Raw genomic sequence first — 16,453 nt, forward strand, 5'->3', positions numbered from 1 at the left:
CTGTGTGATAGTGATAGAATTTTTCTCACCATCATGAAAATACAATGGTGGGGATTACATTAAGTCCTAATTTAAGAAAAAATATTTTTGGCATTTGATGCCTTTCTTAATAATTTTGGCTAAAGTTTAGTGAACCTGCCTTTCGGCAGGTTCGGGGTTTAAGTGAATTATGTAATGTATTCCGTTTTAATAGAATCCATCACGTAATTCAGTGCCGACATGCCGCATAATACAAACGTATGGCCACCTCCGAGGGTTCCGTTCTGCTGGTCGTACACTCGTGTTATGACGGCATGCAAAGCAGAATGCCTCTAATGGCATTCCGTTTGGCATGCCGGCATTGAATTACGCGATGGATTCAACGGAATCCATTACGTAATTCACTTAAACCTGCCAAGTAGGTTCGCTCAACTCTAATTTTGGCACATCTTTGGGAGGTCTGTACACCAGAAAATGAAATCCACACCAGCAAGGAACATTTCAATATGTGTTCTTCCTCTGGCACACATATTGGCCCACACCGCGCCACTTTTTACCAGTGACATAAGTTTTGGAAAAGAGAGAGAAGAGGCAAGTTTTAGTAGAAATTTTGGACTTTTCTACGCCATTAAAATGGAGCTGTAAAACTCCCTGTTTGATTAACTTTGATCGATCATAAGTGAGCTTAGATCAGCGTTAGGGAGATCTCCGGAATCACTGGATTTCAAGCTGTCCAATTGAGGGATTTCACAATGAATGGCATTCTGCAGTCTGATATGCTTTGGAGTACGTACAAGCTGCATTCATGTTATGATGCTGCATTTATGTGTTAAACCTGGAGTGGATATGCTATCGGTACAATTAACACTAACCGTTTGTATTTAGGAGGCGTGAAAGAAGGATGGGAGACTGTTGCGGAAAGGGGGCACTCCCAGATCCCTGGGCTAGTGCTGCTTTCAACTACTGTACATCCATATCTTCAAAAAGCAGATCCAGTTGAAATCTAATGCAGAGCAGAGAGCGTTTGGCTTCCTTCCCCATCTACTCTAGTAAGCCACTGTCTGCTATTGGCCTGTGACCTACCAAATGTACGGAGGTTGGGCTCCTAGGAGGTCAAGAGCATCCAGAAGACACCAGATAGCGCAATTCACGAGTGGGAGGAAGTGGCTGCTGATCGTGGGAATGCAGTCAGATTAATTTTAGGTTTATTTTTTATTTTTATTGTGAGCGGAATTACTATTATAATAAGTTCACAGTGGGGGCTCAATTCTATTTTAAATAGGAACAGTGGGGAACCTTACTTGTGTCATTGTTGTCATCATCACCGTCAACATCATCAGCTACTCTTCCTCTGCTCCATTGTCAGTCATCCATAACAGAATGTGTGAGCAGGAAACAAGAATGCGCTGCCACTGCTCCCCCTAGACAGATGCACATCTTCTGCCTTGTCCATTATTTACCATACTGTGCTGCTAATGCCACTATTACTACAGGTGAAACTCGAAAAATTTGAATATCGTGCAACGTTCATTTATTTCAGTAATGCAACTTAAAAGGTGAAACTAATATATGACATAGACTCACTACATGCCTTTAGTTGTTATAATTTGGATGATTATGGCTTACAGCTTATGAAACCCCAAAGTCTCAATTTTGAGGTACCCTTTGCTCAGGGGGTATAGATTAATTAGCTGACTTGAGGGTGACACTTTGAGCCTAGAATATTCAACATTTTCACAAAATTCAAATTTTAAGCTGCATAAATGCAATTCCTTTTAATTTGCATTACTGAAATAAATGGACTTTTGCACGATATTCTAATTTTTCGAGTTTCACCTGTACATACACTGAACAAAAATATAAACGCAACACTTTCGGTTTTGCTCCCATTTTGAATGAGCTGAACTTAAAGATCTGAAACATTTTCTACATACACAAAAGACCCATTACTCTCAAATATTGTTCACAAATCTGTATTAGTGAGCGCTTCTCTTTTGCCGAGATAATCCCTCCCACATCACAGGTGTGGCATATCAAGGTGCTGATTAGACAGCATGAATATTGCACAGGTGTGCCTTAGACTGCCCACAATAAAAGGCCACTCTGAAATGTGCAGTTTGATCACACAGCACAATGCCACAGATGTCGCAACGTTTGAAGGAGTGTGCAATTGGCATGCTGACTGCAGGAATGTCGAGCTGTTGCCCGTGCAATGAATGTTCATTTCTCTACCATAAGCTGTCTCCAAAAGAGTTTCGGGAGATTTGACAGTACATCCAACCGGCCTCACAACCCCAGACCACGTGTAACCACACCAGCCCAGGACCTCCACATCCAGCATGTTCACCTCCATGATCGTCTGAGACCAGCCACCCGGACAGCTGCAGCACCAACCGCTTTGCATAACCAAAGAATTTCTGCATAAACTGTCAGAAACCGTCTCAGGGAAGCTCATCTGCATGCTTGTCGTCCTCATTGGGGTCTGGACCTGACTGAAGTTAGTGGTCGTAACCAACTTGAGTGGGCAAATGCTCATATTCGATGGCGTCTGGCATGTTGGAGAGGAGTTCTGTTCACGGATGAGTCCCGGTTTTTACTGTCCAGGGCAGATGGCAGACAGCGTGTGTGGCGTCGTGTGGATGAGCGGTTTGCTGAAGTCAACATTGTGGATTGAGTGGCCCATGGTGGCGGTGGGGTTATGGTATGGGCAGGCGTATGTTATGGACAACGAACACAGGTGCATTTTATTGATGGCATTTGGAATGCACAGAGATACCCTGACGAGATCCTGAGACCCATTGTTGTACCATTCATCCACGACCATCATCTCATGTTGCAGCATGATAATGCATGGCCCCATATTGCAAGGATCTGTACACAATTCCTGGAAGCTGAAAACATCCCAGTTCTATGGCCAGCATATTCACCGCACATGTCACCGATTGAGCATATTTGGGATGGTCTGGATCGGCATATACAACAGCGTGTTCCAGTTCCTGTCAATATTCTGCAACTTCGCACAGCTATTGAAGAGGAGTGGACCAACATTCCACAGGCCACAATCAACAAACTGATCAACTCTATGCGACGGAGATGTGTTGCACTGCGTGAGGCAAATGGTGGCCACACCAGATACCCCCCCCAGTAAGGCAAGACTTTTATTGTGGGCAGTCTAAGAAATACTACTACTACTTCTACCCGTACACAGCTGCACATCTCCTGCCTTGTACATCATGTTCCATACTATACTGCTGCTGCTACTACTACCTCTACACAGCTGCACATCTCCTGCCTTGTACAAACCGGATTCCCCAAAAGTTGGGACACTAAACAAATTGTGAATAAAAACTGAATGCAATGATGTGGAGATGGCAAATGTCAATATTTTATTTGTAATAGAACGTAGATGACAGATCAAACGTTTAATCCGAGTAAATGTATCATTTTAAAGGAAAAATACGTTGATTCAAATTTTCACGGTGTCAACAAATGCCAAAAAAGTTGGGACAAGTAGCAATAAGAGGCTGGAAAAAGTAAATTTGAGCATAACGAAGAGCTGGAAGACCAATTAACACTAATTAGGTCAATTGGCAACATGATTGGGTATAAAAAGAGCTTCTCAGAGTGGCAGTGTCTCTCAGAAGCCAAGATGGGTAGAGGATCACCAATTCCCACAATGTTGCGCAGAAAGATAGTGGAGCATTATCAGAAAGGTGTTACCCAGCGAAAAATTGCAAAGACTTTGTATCTATCATCATCAACTGTGCATAACATCATCCGAAGATTCAGAGAATCTGGAACAATCTCTGTGCGTAAGGGTCAAGGCCGTAAAACCATACTGGATGCCCGTGATCTCCGGGCCCTTAAACAACACTGCACCACAAACAGGAATGCTACTGTAAAGGAAATCACAGAATGAGCTCAGGAATACTTCCAGAAACCATTGTCAGTGAACACAATCCACCGTGCCATCCGCCGTTGCCAGCTGAAACTCTACAGTGCAAAGAAGAAGCCATTTCTAAGCAAGATCCACAAGCTCAGGCGTTTTCACTGGGCCAGGCATCATTTAAAATGGAGTGTGGCAAAATGGAAGACTGTTCTGTGCTCAGACGAGTCACGATTCGAAGTTCTTTTTGGAAATCTGGGACACCATGTCATCCGGACCAAAGAGGACAAGGACAACCCAAGTTGTTATCAAGGCTCAGTTCAGAAGCCTGCATCTCTGATGGTATGGGGTTGCATGAGTGCGTGTGGCATGGGCAGCTTGCATGTCTGGAAAGGCACCATCAATGCAGAAAAATATATTCAGGTTCTAGAACAATATATGCTCCCATCCAGACGTCATCTCTTTCAGGGAAGACCCTGCATTTTTCAACAAGATAATGCTAGACCACATTCTGCATCAATCACAACATCATGGCTGCGTAGGAGAAGGATCCGGGTACTGAAATGGCCAGTCTGCAGTCCAGATCTTTCACCTATAGAGAACATTTGGCGCATCATAAAGAGGAAGGTGCAACAAAGAAGGCCCAAGACGATTGAACAGTTAGAGGCCTTTATTAGACAAGAATGGGAGAGCATTCCTATTTCTAAACTTGAGAAACTGGTCTCCTCGGTCCCCAGACGTCTGTTGAGTGTTGTAAGAAGAAGGGGAGATGCCACACAGTGGTGAAAATGGCCTTGTCCTAACTTTTTGGGGATTTGTTGACACCATGAAATTCTGATTCAACATATTTTTCCCTTAAAATGGTACATTTTCTCAGTTTAAACTTTTGTTCCGTGATTTATGTTCTATTCTGAATAAAATATTAGAAGTTGGCACCTCCACATCATTGCATTCAGTTTTTACATATCTATCAAATATTTTTTTAAAGAAATTAAAACCACACAGCCCTATAGGACACATATATTGCGGACATGCTAGCGGCGATCTAGCCGTGCATGTCCGTATTTCTATAGCCCCAAACCTGGTGACAGAATCCCTTTAACATGCTCAGTTATTAGAATAGGAATGTTTTTTCTACACCACACTACACCATATGCATAGAAAATTCTTTATCGATTTTGCAGTTTTGATTGCAATAAAAGAGGCTATTAGGGTGGGTTCACATAGTTTATTTTATTTTATTGTGTTTCTGAACACTTGATGGTTTTAGTGGCTTTTTAGCAGTAAAAGCATCTATGGTGAATATGAAATACAGGACACACACGCTTAGGTAGAATTTTTTGTCTTTCTGGCTTCTTTTAAAAAATGCTGCATTCTTTAGCTCCTTGTGTTCTCTATAAGGGAAAATGGCACAAAGAAAACATTAGTGATTAGATGCACTGGCCCAGATTTAATAATCCTAAAGATGGAGTAAGCTTAGGGTACTTTCACACTAGCGTTCGGTTGTCCGCTTGAAGGATCCGTTTGAAGGCTCTTCCAAGCGGCCACGAACGGATCCGTACGGCCCCAATGCATTCTGAATGGAGGCGGATCCGCTCAGAATGCATCAGTCTGGCACCGTTCAGCCTCCGCTCCGCTCAGCAGGCGGACACCTGAACGCTGCTTGCAGCGTTCGGGTGTCCGCCTGGCCGTGCGGAGGCGAACGGATCCGTCTGAACGATCAATAGAAGTCAATGGGGACGGATCCGTCTGTTATGGTCTCTCATGGCTCCGTCTGAAACGGATCCGTTCACATTAAAATTTACTAGTTGAGCATGCTCAGAATGATTTTTAACCTCCCCCTGCATTTCTCCTCCCCTCCATTTCTCCTCCCATCTTCTGCCTTTCTCCTCCCCCTGCACACCCAGCGGCCATTTTGGACCCCCAAGTTCAATAACAGGTATGTACATGAAACTTCTGTCTCTGTTTTTTCTATTTTTCTTCCTTTTTTTCTTTCAATTTTCTAGTAATTTTACTATCTATCATGGGGGCATATAAAGGCACTATCATGGGCATTTTTTAGCAGATGTCAGTTAAGTTTTGTGGGTGCAATGGTATGTTGGATGGTTTCATATTGAGCATGGGTCTGAAAGATGTCAGTATAGGTGTCAGAATGTCAAATGGCGAGGTGGATTCTGTTATGAGGGATTGAATAGGCAAATTGTTTGAGAAAAGTTTGTTTGGTCATTCCATAGGCGCACTATAAATGAACGTGTCATGTAGCATATATAGCAGTGATATTGGGCCTACAAACTACAGCTGCAGACGAGCACATGGCTGTGATAGATTTTCAATATTGTAATGGTTTATGACTATGGTGTGTCGGGTCGGCTAGAGATATATGGGATTTATGTTTGATGGGAAATGTGGGTGTGACCAAAGTACATTGCCTAGGGCAATGATAGGCAAACTGCGGCTCTCCAGCTGTCGCAAAACTACAACTCCCATCATGCTCTGCTGTAGGCTGAAAGATCTAGGCATTTTTTTCATGCTGGAAGTTGTAGTTCTGCAACTGCTGGAGAGCTGCAGTTTGTCTATCACTGGCCTAGGGCATAGCTTGCAGTTATTGCACGTGTGTGGTGTGTCAAATCTAGCAACGGGAAAAATTCAGATATAGGTGGATGTAGATGGTAATGCAGGCATTGGCGGTGGGCACACATCACAAACAGATTTTAACTATTGAAAGTTTAAAAGTATGTATATAATTTTTCTTTTTTTTTCTTTTTCTTTTTTTTTTAGCAACTGCTACATTGTCGATTCAAATCTAAAGAAATTACAAAATTTGCTCAAAAAGTAAGTTTAAAAATTGATATTATATCGGTCAATTATGTTATTTCACATTAAAACAAATATTTAAATTATTTTTCAACAGATGTCTGAAAATAAAGATAGGAGAAATAAAGCTTGGCCTCCAACCAGGCGACGACGAATTGAAGAAGTGGTAAGTACATGCTATTGTGACATTCTGCAGTATTTTAAAATGTTAAAGTCTAATGTCACTATGTGGACCCCATACCGCAATATGGCACCATGTGGATCCCATACCGCACTATGGCACCATGTGGACCCCATACCGCACTATGGCACCTTGTGGACCCCATACCGCACTATGGCACCATGTGGACCCCATACCGCACTATGGCACCATGTGGACCCCATACCGCACTATGGCACCATGTGGACCCCATACCGCACTATGGCACCATGTGGACCCCATACCGCACTATGGCACCATGTGGACCCCATACCGCACTATGGCACCTTGTGGACCCCATACCGCACTATGGCACCATGTGGACCCCATACCGCACTATGGCACCATGTGGATCCCATACCGCACTATGGCACCATGTGGACCCCATACCGCACTATGGCACCATGTGGATCCCATACCGCACTATGGCACCATGTGGACCCCATACCGCACTATGGCACCATGTGGATCCCATACCGCACTATGGCACCATGTGGACCCCATACCGCACTATGGCACCATGTGGATCCCATACCGCACTATGGCACCATGTGGACCCCATACCGCACTATGGCACCATGTGGACCCCATACCGCACTATGGCACCATGTGGACCCCATACCGCACTATGGCACCATGTGGACCCCATACCGCACTATGGCACCATGTGGACCCCATACCGCACAATAATATTTTTTCTGACCTATTATTTTTTCAAATTTTTTGGGGGGGTCAAAATATATTCCCACCGTGATAAAATTTCAAATATGGTTATCATCGAAATTGGACAAGCTCCACAGTATACTCATCAACTTCTATTTTCATTAACAGATATATCTATCTATCTATCTATCTATCTATCTATATATATACATATATATATATATATATATATATAAAAATAAATAAATTTTTTATTTTTTTTTATAGTCTCCGTCTTCAAGTGATTCCACAAGCCCAAGGCCATCACCAAGGCCGCGAAGTTCAGAGGAATCACAGGGTTCACCACGGGGAGGTGTAGCTGGTATGGACCAGGACCGGACTGAAGTAAGAAAATTTCAATATATTTTTATTAATTTATAGGTTTCATTTTTTAACCTAATATATTTATTTTTTAAAGGAAACTTCTACAAGATCCGCCGTACAGAATCCCCCAGTCCCCTCCAGAGGCCGTGGGAGAGGCCGTGGCGGTCGGAGATGTGTAAGTATTATATACTTGGGTATTTAACATTTCAATTCCTTTTGAGAGATTATTAATTTTTTTTTTTTTTATTCAAGGTTTCTGCAGTCTCCGCCAGGGAAGACAGGGAGTTCGTCATTCACAGCAGTGAGAATGAACTCCTTATCCAACTGGTGGAGGCTCGTCCCTCACTATGGGACCCCTCCGACCGCCAACACGCCGACCATCATCTCACCCAGCGGCTCTGGAGGGATATTGGCGAGGAATTCGTCTCTGGCTGGGAGGATCTCTCTGCGGCGGACCAAAAAGAATATGGTAAGTACAACTTTCAGTCATGTATAAAGGTAACACCAACAATAATACATTACACTAACGTTTTTTTATTTTTTTTCAACAGTGGACAAGATTATCACTCGGTGGCGGTCAATCCGGGACCGCTTCAAGAGAGAGTACAATCGTGAGGTTCACGCCCCGAGTGGCTCTGGAGCCAGACCACAGAAGCCCTACGCCCACAATGAGGCGTTGGGGTTTCTGCGTCCGACGCTGGGCCTTCGAAGGTAATTGTTTACATTTTTTTAATTTATGAATTGTCTTTAATGTTTTTTTTTTTCCTGAAAGGTTTGGTAGAGACAAAGGATTCTCCCATCTTTGCATTCAACATTGTTCAGTAAAGGGACAATAGACCTAGACTTCTGTCTGTAATAGGATTAGTGATACAAAGGATTCTTTCATAACTTTATCTCACTTGTCCTATTATGGTCTAAAGTTTCACGAAATCTAGACTTCTGTCTTGAACTTTGTGTGAGACAAAGGAAATTTGTATTTATTTATCTCATTCAATAAAGGACAGAAAGGAACAATAGACCTTGACTTCTGTTTGTAATAGGATTTGTGAGTCAAAGGATTCTATGACAACTTTTTTCTCACTTGTCCTATTCTGGTCTACAGTTACAATAGATCCAGAATTAACTCTTGACAAGGTTGTGTGAGACAAATCATTCTCTGATTCAGTTATCTAAAATTTGTCAAGCAAAGGTCAAAAAAGAACAATAGATCAGGTCTGGAAAATGGATCTAAAGTTTTGTTTAAAAATTTCTATATTGTGCTGCTGTATGATTGTAGTTTCAAGGAATGTATAGGCATGGGTTGAAATGGAGTATTGCATTAGCCGAAAGGAAGAGACACGTTTGCCATTCCAATAATTCCTTCTTCATAATACGATTCTGACCTATAGTAGCATTCAATGTATTTTCGCCATACAATTTTTTTAGGGAAGAATCTAGTCTGCCCAATATTCAGTATACTATAACCTTGCCACAATATGAAGGATGGCCTTCTGCCTTTTCCGATGCATGCTAAACACTCCTTCACTGTTTTTGTAGCTACCACTTTTTGAGAAAGGCTATTCCTTGCAGACACTACTCTAAAATTCTAGATATTTAATTTAAATTTTTGTTCCTCATTTTAAACTATGTCCTCTTATAGTATTTTTTTTATTTATAAATCTACTTTTTTCATTCATTATTCCATTACTGTATTTCATCATATCCCCTCTGTCTCGTCTTCATTTTCAAACTATACGTGTTGATATTTTATTTGTTTTTTTAAATTTATTGCACTATTTTTTTATTAGATCTTCATAACTATCTTTAAGTATATGTATGTTTCTCTCATGCAGCCATCTAGTAGAAAATGTTATTAGATACTGTATTTTATAATAAAAGGCCTTTTTTTTTTCTCTCTGCAGAACTACCAGCAGCACTCGGGAGCCTGAACCCTCTCTTGAAGCGGACCCAGGACCGGCCGCCACCACCAGCCCTCCTGTCCCTCATTCACCTGTTCGGGTCAATCCTGGTCCCCTACCTGGTCCCTCTTTTCAACGTACGCTCTCAAGATGGCGAGAAAATGTGAGAGCTACGTTGAATCGCAGGAGACCAGGTAGGAGCCGTCGGGAAGACTATGGGGACCTTGTAGAGATCGTTTCTGATGCTCTGGAAGGTTTCGCAGAAGACATGCGTCGAGTTGTGGAAGACTTGGCACGCCGAGGGGAGGGGGCGGAGTCGGCACGTCAACTCTCCCAACACGAACATTTCCTGCAAACCATGGTCCCCCGGATGGACCAAATGAATCCTGAGCAGGTGCATGAGTTCCGTATTATGATGGAGAATGCGTCGTGGGAAATCCTGCACCGCCCCCCACCCACTACCTACCCCCCACCCACTACCTACCCCCCACCCACTACCTACCCCCCAACCCATGTGTATCAACACGCTCAAAGTCTACCTTCCCATTCACATCATCCTTCCCTTTCCCAACCCCCCGAGCATGGGTACAATCTACCATCTTTTTCTGCAACTCCCTCTCCTCCTCGCTATCATGCTCCTACTTCTTTCCCCACTCATTCTTTGTCCCATGCTCGGGAACAATCAACTCCCGACCCTTCCACTCACCACACCCCCAGAAATCCTGCATCCTTTCCCACGGCGCATCATTTTCAGTCCTCATCTGAAGACAGGGGGGCTTCTGCCGCTGGTCCAGGACGGTCCACTCCCCAACGCTACACCTCCCCTAAACGTTTTACCAAGTTCTAAAAAAAAATATTTTGCTTAAAAAAATAAATTAAATTATTATTTAAAAAATTAAATTAAATAAAATCATTATTTTTCTGAATAAACTTTGTCTGTTGTTATTGTTTTTAGTAAAAAAATGTTCACTACAGGTGTGGGTAAAGTAAAGTCTTGCAATTTTGGTATTTATATTTTTGTTATCAGAAAAATTATTTTGTCTACACCTGTAGTGATCATGACTGCTAGAGTGTAATAAATAACTTGCTTTCAAAAAGCTGATTATTTAGCAGATTCTAGCTCTTATAACAGTGTGCCTCCAGGTATTGCAAAACTGCAAATCAAAGCATGCCTGCACAGCCAAAGGCTGTGCTGTCATGCTGGGAGTTGTAGTGTAGCAACAGCAGTAGGCACGCTGGTTGTGAAATACTGTTATAGCTGATTGGCAAATGAACATAGTTTTTTCATGAGCCAATCTTGTTCTCCACATGAGCCCTTGTGGAACTAACGATACTATTGGATCATCATCACCAACTGTAGAATACTACAGAGCCTAAATTATTTAATTTTTTTAATTAGCAAAGATGATGCGGTATTATCGTCATTACCACAGGGGACAGGAAACTAACATAATGTTGTAGTCTTTGACCTGGGTTCAGAGGCAATTAGTGAACAGAGCCCAGTCGAAGACTTCAACCCATGAAATGGAACCACACCAAAAAAAGGACATTTGGATAAAAACACTATGTCTTTATCCATAATGACTAGACCTCTTTAGGGAAAGAAAAAAAAAACATTACAATAGTAGTGATAATTTTTATTTTTATTTTTACAATGATAAACCATAACAACATTTACAAAACATTATTTTGCCAGGGCACGCTACCTGCTTCGGAGACAAAATAATTGGCAAAACCGTCCCTCATTCTAGAAATTGCGACGGTAGATCGAGATGACACATTTTGCATCCTGGTCAGTGTACAATCTACATCTTGAGGGTCCAGACGCAGTGGTTCCTCAGATAATAGATAGTTATGTAACACCACACAAGCCTTAACAACATGATCAATAGTTTCTACTTTTAGGTTAATTGCCTTGTTTAGAACACGCCATTTTGCGACAAGTATCCCAAAGGCGCACTCCACCAGTCTTCTAGCTCTTGTGAGTCTATAATTAAAAATCCGTTTGGTGGAATTTAAATCACGGCTGGAGTATGGCTTTAAAAGATTTTCACACATTTGGAAGGCTTCGTCCCCTACCACAACAAATGGCATGGGAGGTCCATCTGTCCCTGGCAACGGTCTTGCAGGCGGTAATCCAAATTGTTTTGAATAGAGCCGGCGCCCCATAGCGGAGGTTTTGAATGCCATGGAGTCATTGGTCCGTCCGTATGCTCCAATATCCACAGCAACAAATCGATATTCAGCATCTGCAATTGCCATTAAAATTATTGAGAAATATTTTTTATAATTAAAATATTCTGATCCACTTTTTGAAGGCTTAACAATACGTATATGTTTTCCATCTACGGCTCCTACACAATTTGGAAATTGGCAGGTTTGCATGAACTTGTCCGCTATTTGAATCCATCGTTCAGTTGTTGGATGCGGGATATAGTCTTCATGCATTGTCGCCCACAATGCACGGCAAGTATCCTTTACTATTTCACAGAGTGTGGAGATTCCAATACGATATTGGTAATGCAATGACGTTAGGGTTTCTCCAGTAGCAAGATACCTAAACACAAACAAAAAATTATATATATTTAAAAACATATATATATATACAAATATAAAAAAATATATAAAATGTTTTTTTTCGTATTTTTTTTACCTTATTGTCACCATTAACCTCTCTGATGGTGAAATGGGCCTTCTCATTCTGGTATCTTGCCTTTCGATGGTTGAAGAAATGCGCTGCAGTAGCTGGTCATAACTCTCAACCGTCATGCGCATATAATTGTAAAATTTTTCTGGATTTGCACGCAATTCCAAATAAAGTACTGAAAAAACACCTCTGGTCATCCTTCTGGAACTTATCGGGTGTATCCAATAACGACGTCTTCTTCTTTCACTGTCTCGTCTCATCCATCTAGCTTTAAGAATTTGAAAACGCAGCCGGAGACGCAAGTGTGCAGGCAACATGATCCCAATAGGCTATGAGTCTGAATTGAGGTGTACCAGGTTCTAATACTAAGTGGGAGGACTTTGTGAGGCACACCTACAATGACTAGAGGTGTACCTACAGTGGGACTACTGAGCCACACCTACAAATGACCATGAATAGTTTGTTTTTTTTGATTGGGAGGACATTTAGGAGGCACCTTTATTAGGCAAACGGATCCGCTGAGCGCATGCCTAAACGGATGCAGACGCAATAGACGGAGCCATTTTACGAGCGGATCCGTTCAATCGGATCCGCTCAAAGTATCACCGTTTGTAACCGTCTGTGAAATCCTTCAGACGGATCCGTTTAAGGCGGATCCGCCTGACGCTAGTGTGAAAGTAGCCTTAGACTGGCTGTCATTCATCACAGTGGCTTCAGCTGGATGATAAAGCTGGTGCAGAGATAGATACTTTTCTGTAACTTGTAGCTGCTGTATATATCTGTCATCATTTGCGCCTGAACACAGGAGCAAATGAAGATAAATGTGGTGGCCCCATCCCTTTTTTGAGAAACTGGGGAAGGGAGGGGGAACGTGCAGAAATTTGTCTTAAAGGGGTTGTCTCACTTCAGTAAGTGGTTACAGACCACTATGCAATCCATCAGCGGTGGCCATGCTTGCACCATACAGGAAAAAGCAGTAGCCTATGTGCGCTCCTGGACCAGGCCACCAGAGAGGCTGACACTTTTTCCTATAGTGTGCAAGCACAACCACCTCTGCTGGATTTGAGGGTGGTCTGTAACCATGGATACAAGCAGTGTATAATGTGATGGAAAAATGAATCCAGCCAGCAAAGGAGACAATATGGACAATTACAATACATTAGTAAGTGCCTTGTATTAACTTTCTCTACATCAGTGGTGCACAACCTTTTCTGGTTGGGGGCCACATTGTCAGCCTGAACCAATTCCAAGGGCCGAAAATAAAACTTAAAGGGGTATTACCAACTGAAATACTGTACTTCATACGTTTCAAAGGCTTTTAACGACAATTACATGACATTTATGCAAAGAGTCAGTATCTGCAGTGTTGGCCCTTCTTTTTCAGGACCTCTGCAATTCGACTGGGCATGATCTCGGTAGGGCAATCTCTGGACCCCTTTACCTCATTGTGTCCCTGTCAATGATCTCGGTAGTAAGCTTGGATTAAGCCTTGTACTGGTACCAGGAGGGTGAATAAGAATGAAGACCAGACATGTGCCTTGTTCCAATTCACTCTAGTTTAATTGCAGGGGGGCAACAGTTGATATAGGAGGGGTTGAACTTTCTTTACATCCAATCATATGTTAGCATTTATTTCAACCTATAGTATGTATACACATGAGCTCTGCATTAACATAATAGATGACTCATAGTAACAGCATTTGACCAATCAGGTATGGACACATAGGCTACCATGCATCAGAGCTATGATGACCCTATAAGGTGAAACTGTTCAAACCAACAGGAATGTATGGGTATCTTAAAACCGCTCAGGAAGTTTCTCACATTCCAAAGGGGGTAAGGGGGAAGGGAGATCTTGAGACAATGTACTGGTCAGATGTGAATCATAATACACGTTTGCTTTAAAGAGACAAAATGGAGTTACCTATATCCCATCAATCTCAATCAACTTCTGGGCCAATTCCTGACTGATAGCAACCCATTCTTTCATAATCACCTCTTGGAGTTTGTCAGAATTAGTGGGTTTTTGTTTGTCCACCCGCCTCTTGAGGATTGACCACAAGTTCTCAATGGGATTAAGATCTGGGGAGTTTCCAGGCCATGGACCCAAAATGTCAACGTTTTGGTCCCAGAGCCACTTAGTTATCACTTTTTGCCATTTCTTCACCAAACTGTTGTTGGATTGTTGGAAGAAGTTGCTGTTGGAGGGTGTTTTGGTACCAATCTTTGTTCATGGCTGTGTTTTTGGTCAAAATTGTGAGTGAGCCCACTCCCTTGGATGAGAAGCAACCCCACACATGAATGGTCTCAGGATGCTTTACTGTTGGCATCACACAGGACTGATGGTAGTGCTCACCTTTTCTTCTCCGGACAAGCCTTTTTCCAGATGCCCCAAACAATCGGAAAGAGGCTTCATCTGAGAATATGACTTTGCCCCAGTCCTCAGCAGTCCATTCACCAAACTTTCTGCAGAAGATCAATCTGTCCCTGATGTTTTTTTTGGAGAGAAGTGGCTTCTTTGCTGTCCTTCTTGACACCAGGCCATCTTCCAAAAGTCTTCACCTCACTGTGTGTGCAGATGCGGTCACACCTGCCTGCTGCCATTCCTGAGCAAGCTCTGCACTGGTGGCACTCCGATCCCGCAGCTGAATCCTTTTTAGGAGACGATCCTGGCGCTTGCTCGACTTTCTTGGACGCCCTGAAGCCTTCTTAACAAGAATTGAACCGCGTATCTTTGCAGGTCACCATGGTTAACAATGGAAGAACAATGATTTCAAGCATCACCCTCCTTTTAACAGGTCAAGTCTGCCATTTTAACCCAATCAGCCTGACATAATGATCTCCAGCCTTGTGCTCGTCAACATTCTCACCTGAGTTAACAAGACGATTACTGAAATGATCTCAGCAGGTCCTTTAATGACAGCAATGAAATGCAGTGGAAAGTTTTTTTGGGATTAAGTTAATTTTCATGGCAAAGAAGGACTATGCAATTCATCTGATCACTCTTCATAACATTCTGGAGTATATGCAAATTGCTATTATAAAAACTTAAAGGGACACTTTAGCTATATATATGACTGCACAGGTCTTCTAATGTGTAATAAAAACATATAAGTATACCCCCTGTCCACCTTATAAATACAGTAAACTGATGTTTTATAACCTGATAGAATCGTCTTCTTCCTGCCCAAGGGGCGGCGTTTCAGCTCCACTTGCGCCCAGCCAGCCTTGCCCCAACTGCCGTTTTGAAGCGCCGCCCAGCTCATCAATATTCACTTCACTGGGCAGCTTCTGCTGTCCCCGACCTTCGGAGATCCGGCGCATGCCCAATAGAAAGCTATGGGCATCGGACTCCATTTCAGCTTCAGCGCATGCGCCCGACACACTCACTGGCCGGGATCGCATCGCGCCTGCGTCCCTTCTGCTTCTTTGAGGCCGCTTCAGCCTCTGCGTTTTGCGCCTGCGCCGGGCACTCCTCTGAGCAGCGCTTCAGAGTGCTGCTCTCAAACACATCTGAAGCAGCCCAGCGAAGTGAATATTGATGAGCAGGGCGGTGCTTCAAAACGGCAGTTGGGGCGAGGCTGGCTGGGCACAGGTGAACTGAAACGCCGCCCGTGGGCAGAAAGAAGACGATTCTATCAGGTTATAAAACATCAGTTTACTGTATTTATAAGCTGGACAGGGGGTATACTTATATGTTTTTATTACACATTAGAAAACCTGTGCAGTCATATATATAGCTAAATATGCTTATTGGGCCTGTAAGTGTCCCTTTAAGCAGCAACTTTTCCAATTTCCAATATTTATGTAATTCTCAAAACTTTTGGCCACAACTGTATATTCTATAAATGTTTAGTCACAGTTCCAGGACTCCCATCTAATAGGAGAACACATGAAAGATACATGTAAGAAGCCATAAGACATACATGTCTTTTACCAGATGTTTGGGGGCTGCACAGAATGGTATCGAGGGCCGCATGTGGCCCCCGGGTCGCAGGTTGTGC

General features: G+C 42.7%; 1 protein-coding gene across 1 annotated transcript in view; it reads left to right on the plus strand.

The window, feature by feature from the left end:
* Nucleotides 1-5,330: 5,330 nt before the first annotated feature.
* The window catches only part of LOC122931674, a 48,963-nt gene continuing 37,840 nt past the window's right edge, over nt 5,331-16,453 (plus strand). The window contains exons 1-7 of the mRNA XM_044285742.1: nt 5,331-5,335; nt 6,644-6,697; nt 6,777-6,845; nt 7,999-8,068; nt 8,157-8,373; nt 8,456-8,615; nt 9,806-10,387. Coding sequence (XP_044141677.1) covers nt 5,331-5,335; nt 6,644-6,697; nt 6,777-6,845; nt 7,999-8,068; nt 8,157-8,373; nt 8,456-8,615; nt 9,806-10,387 — 1,157 coding nt within the window. The remainder of the gene's footprint in view (nt 5,336-6,643; nt 6,698-6,776; nt 6,846-7,998; nt 8,069-8,156; nt 8,374-8,455; nt 8,616-9,805; nt 10,388-16,453) is intronic.

The sequence above is a fragment of the Bufo gargarizans genome, chromosome 3 (assembly GCF_014858855.1).
Source record: "Bufo gargarizans isolate SCDJY-AF-19 chromosome 3, ASM1485885v1, whole genome shotgun sequence".
Taxonomy (NCBI): domain Eukaryota; kingdom Metazoa; phylum Chordata; class Amphibia; order Anura; family Bufonidae; genus Bufo; species Bufo gargarizans.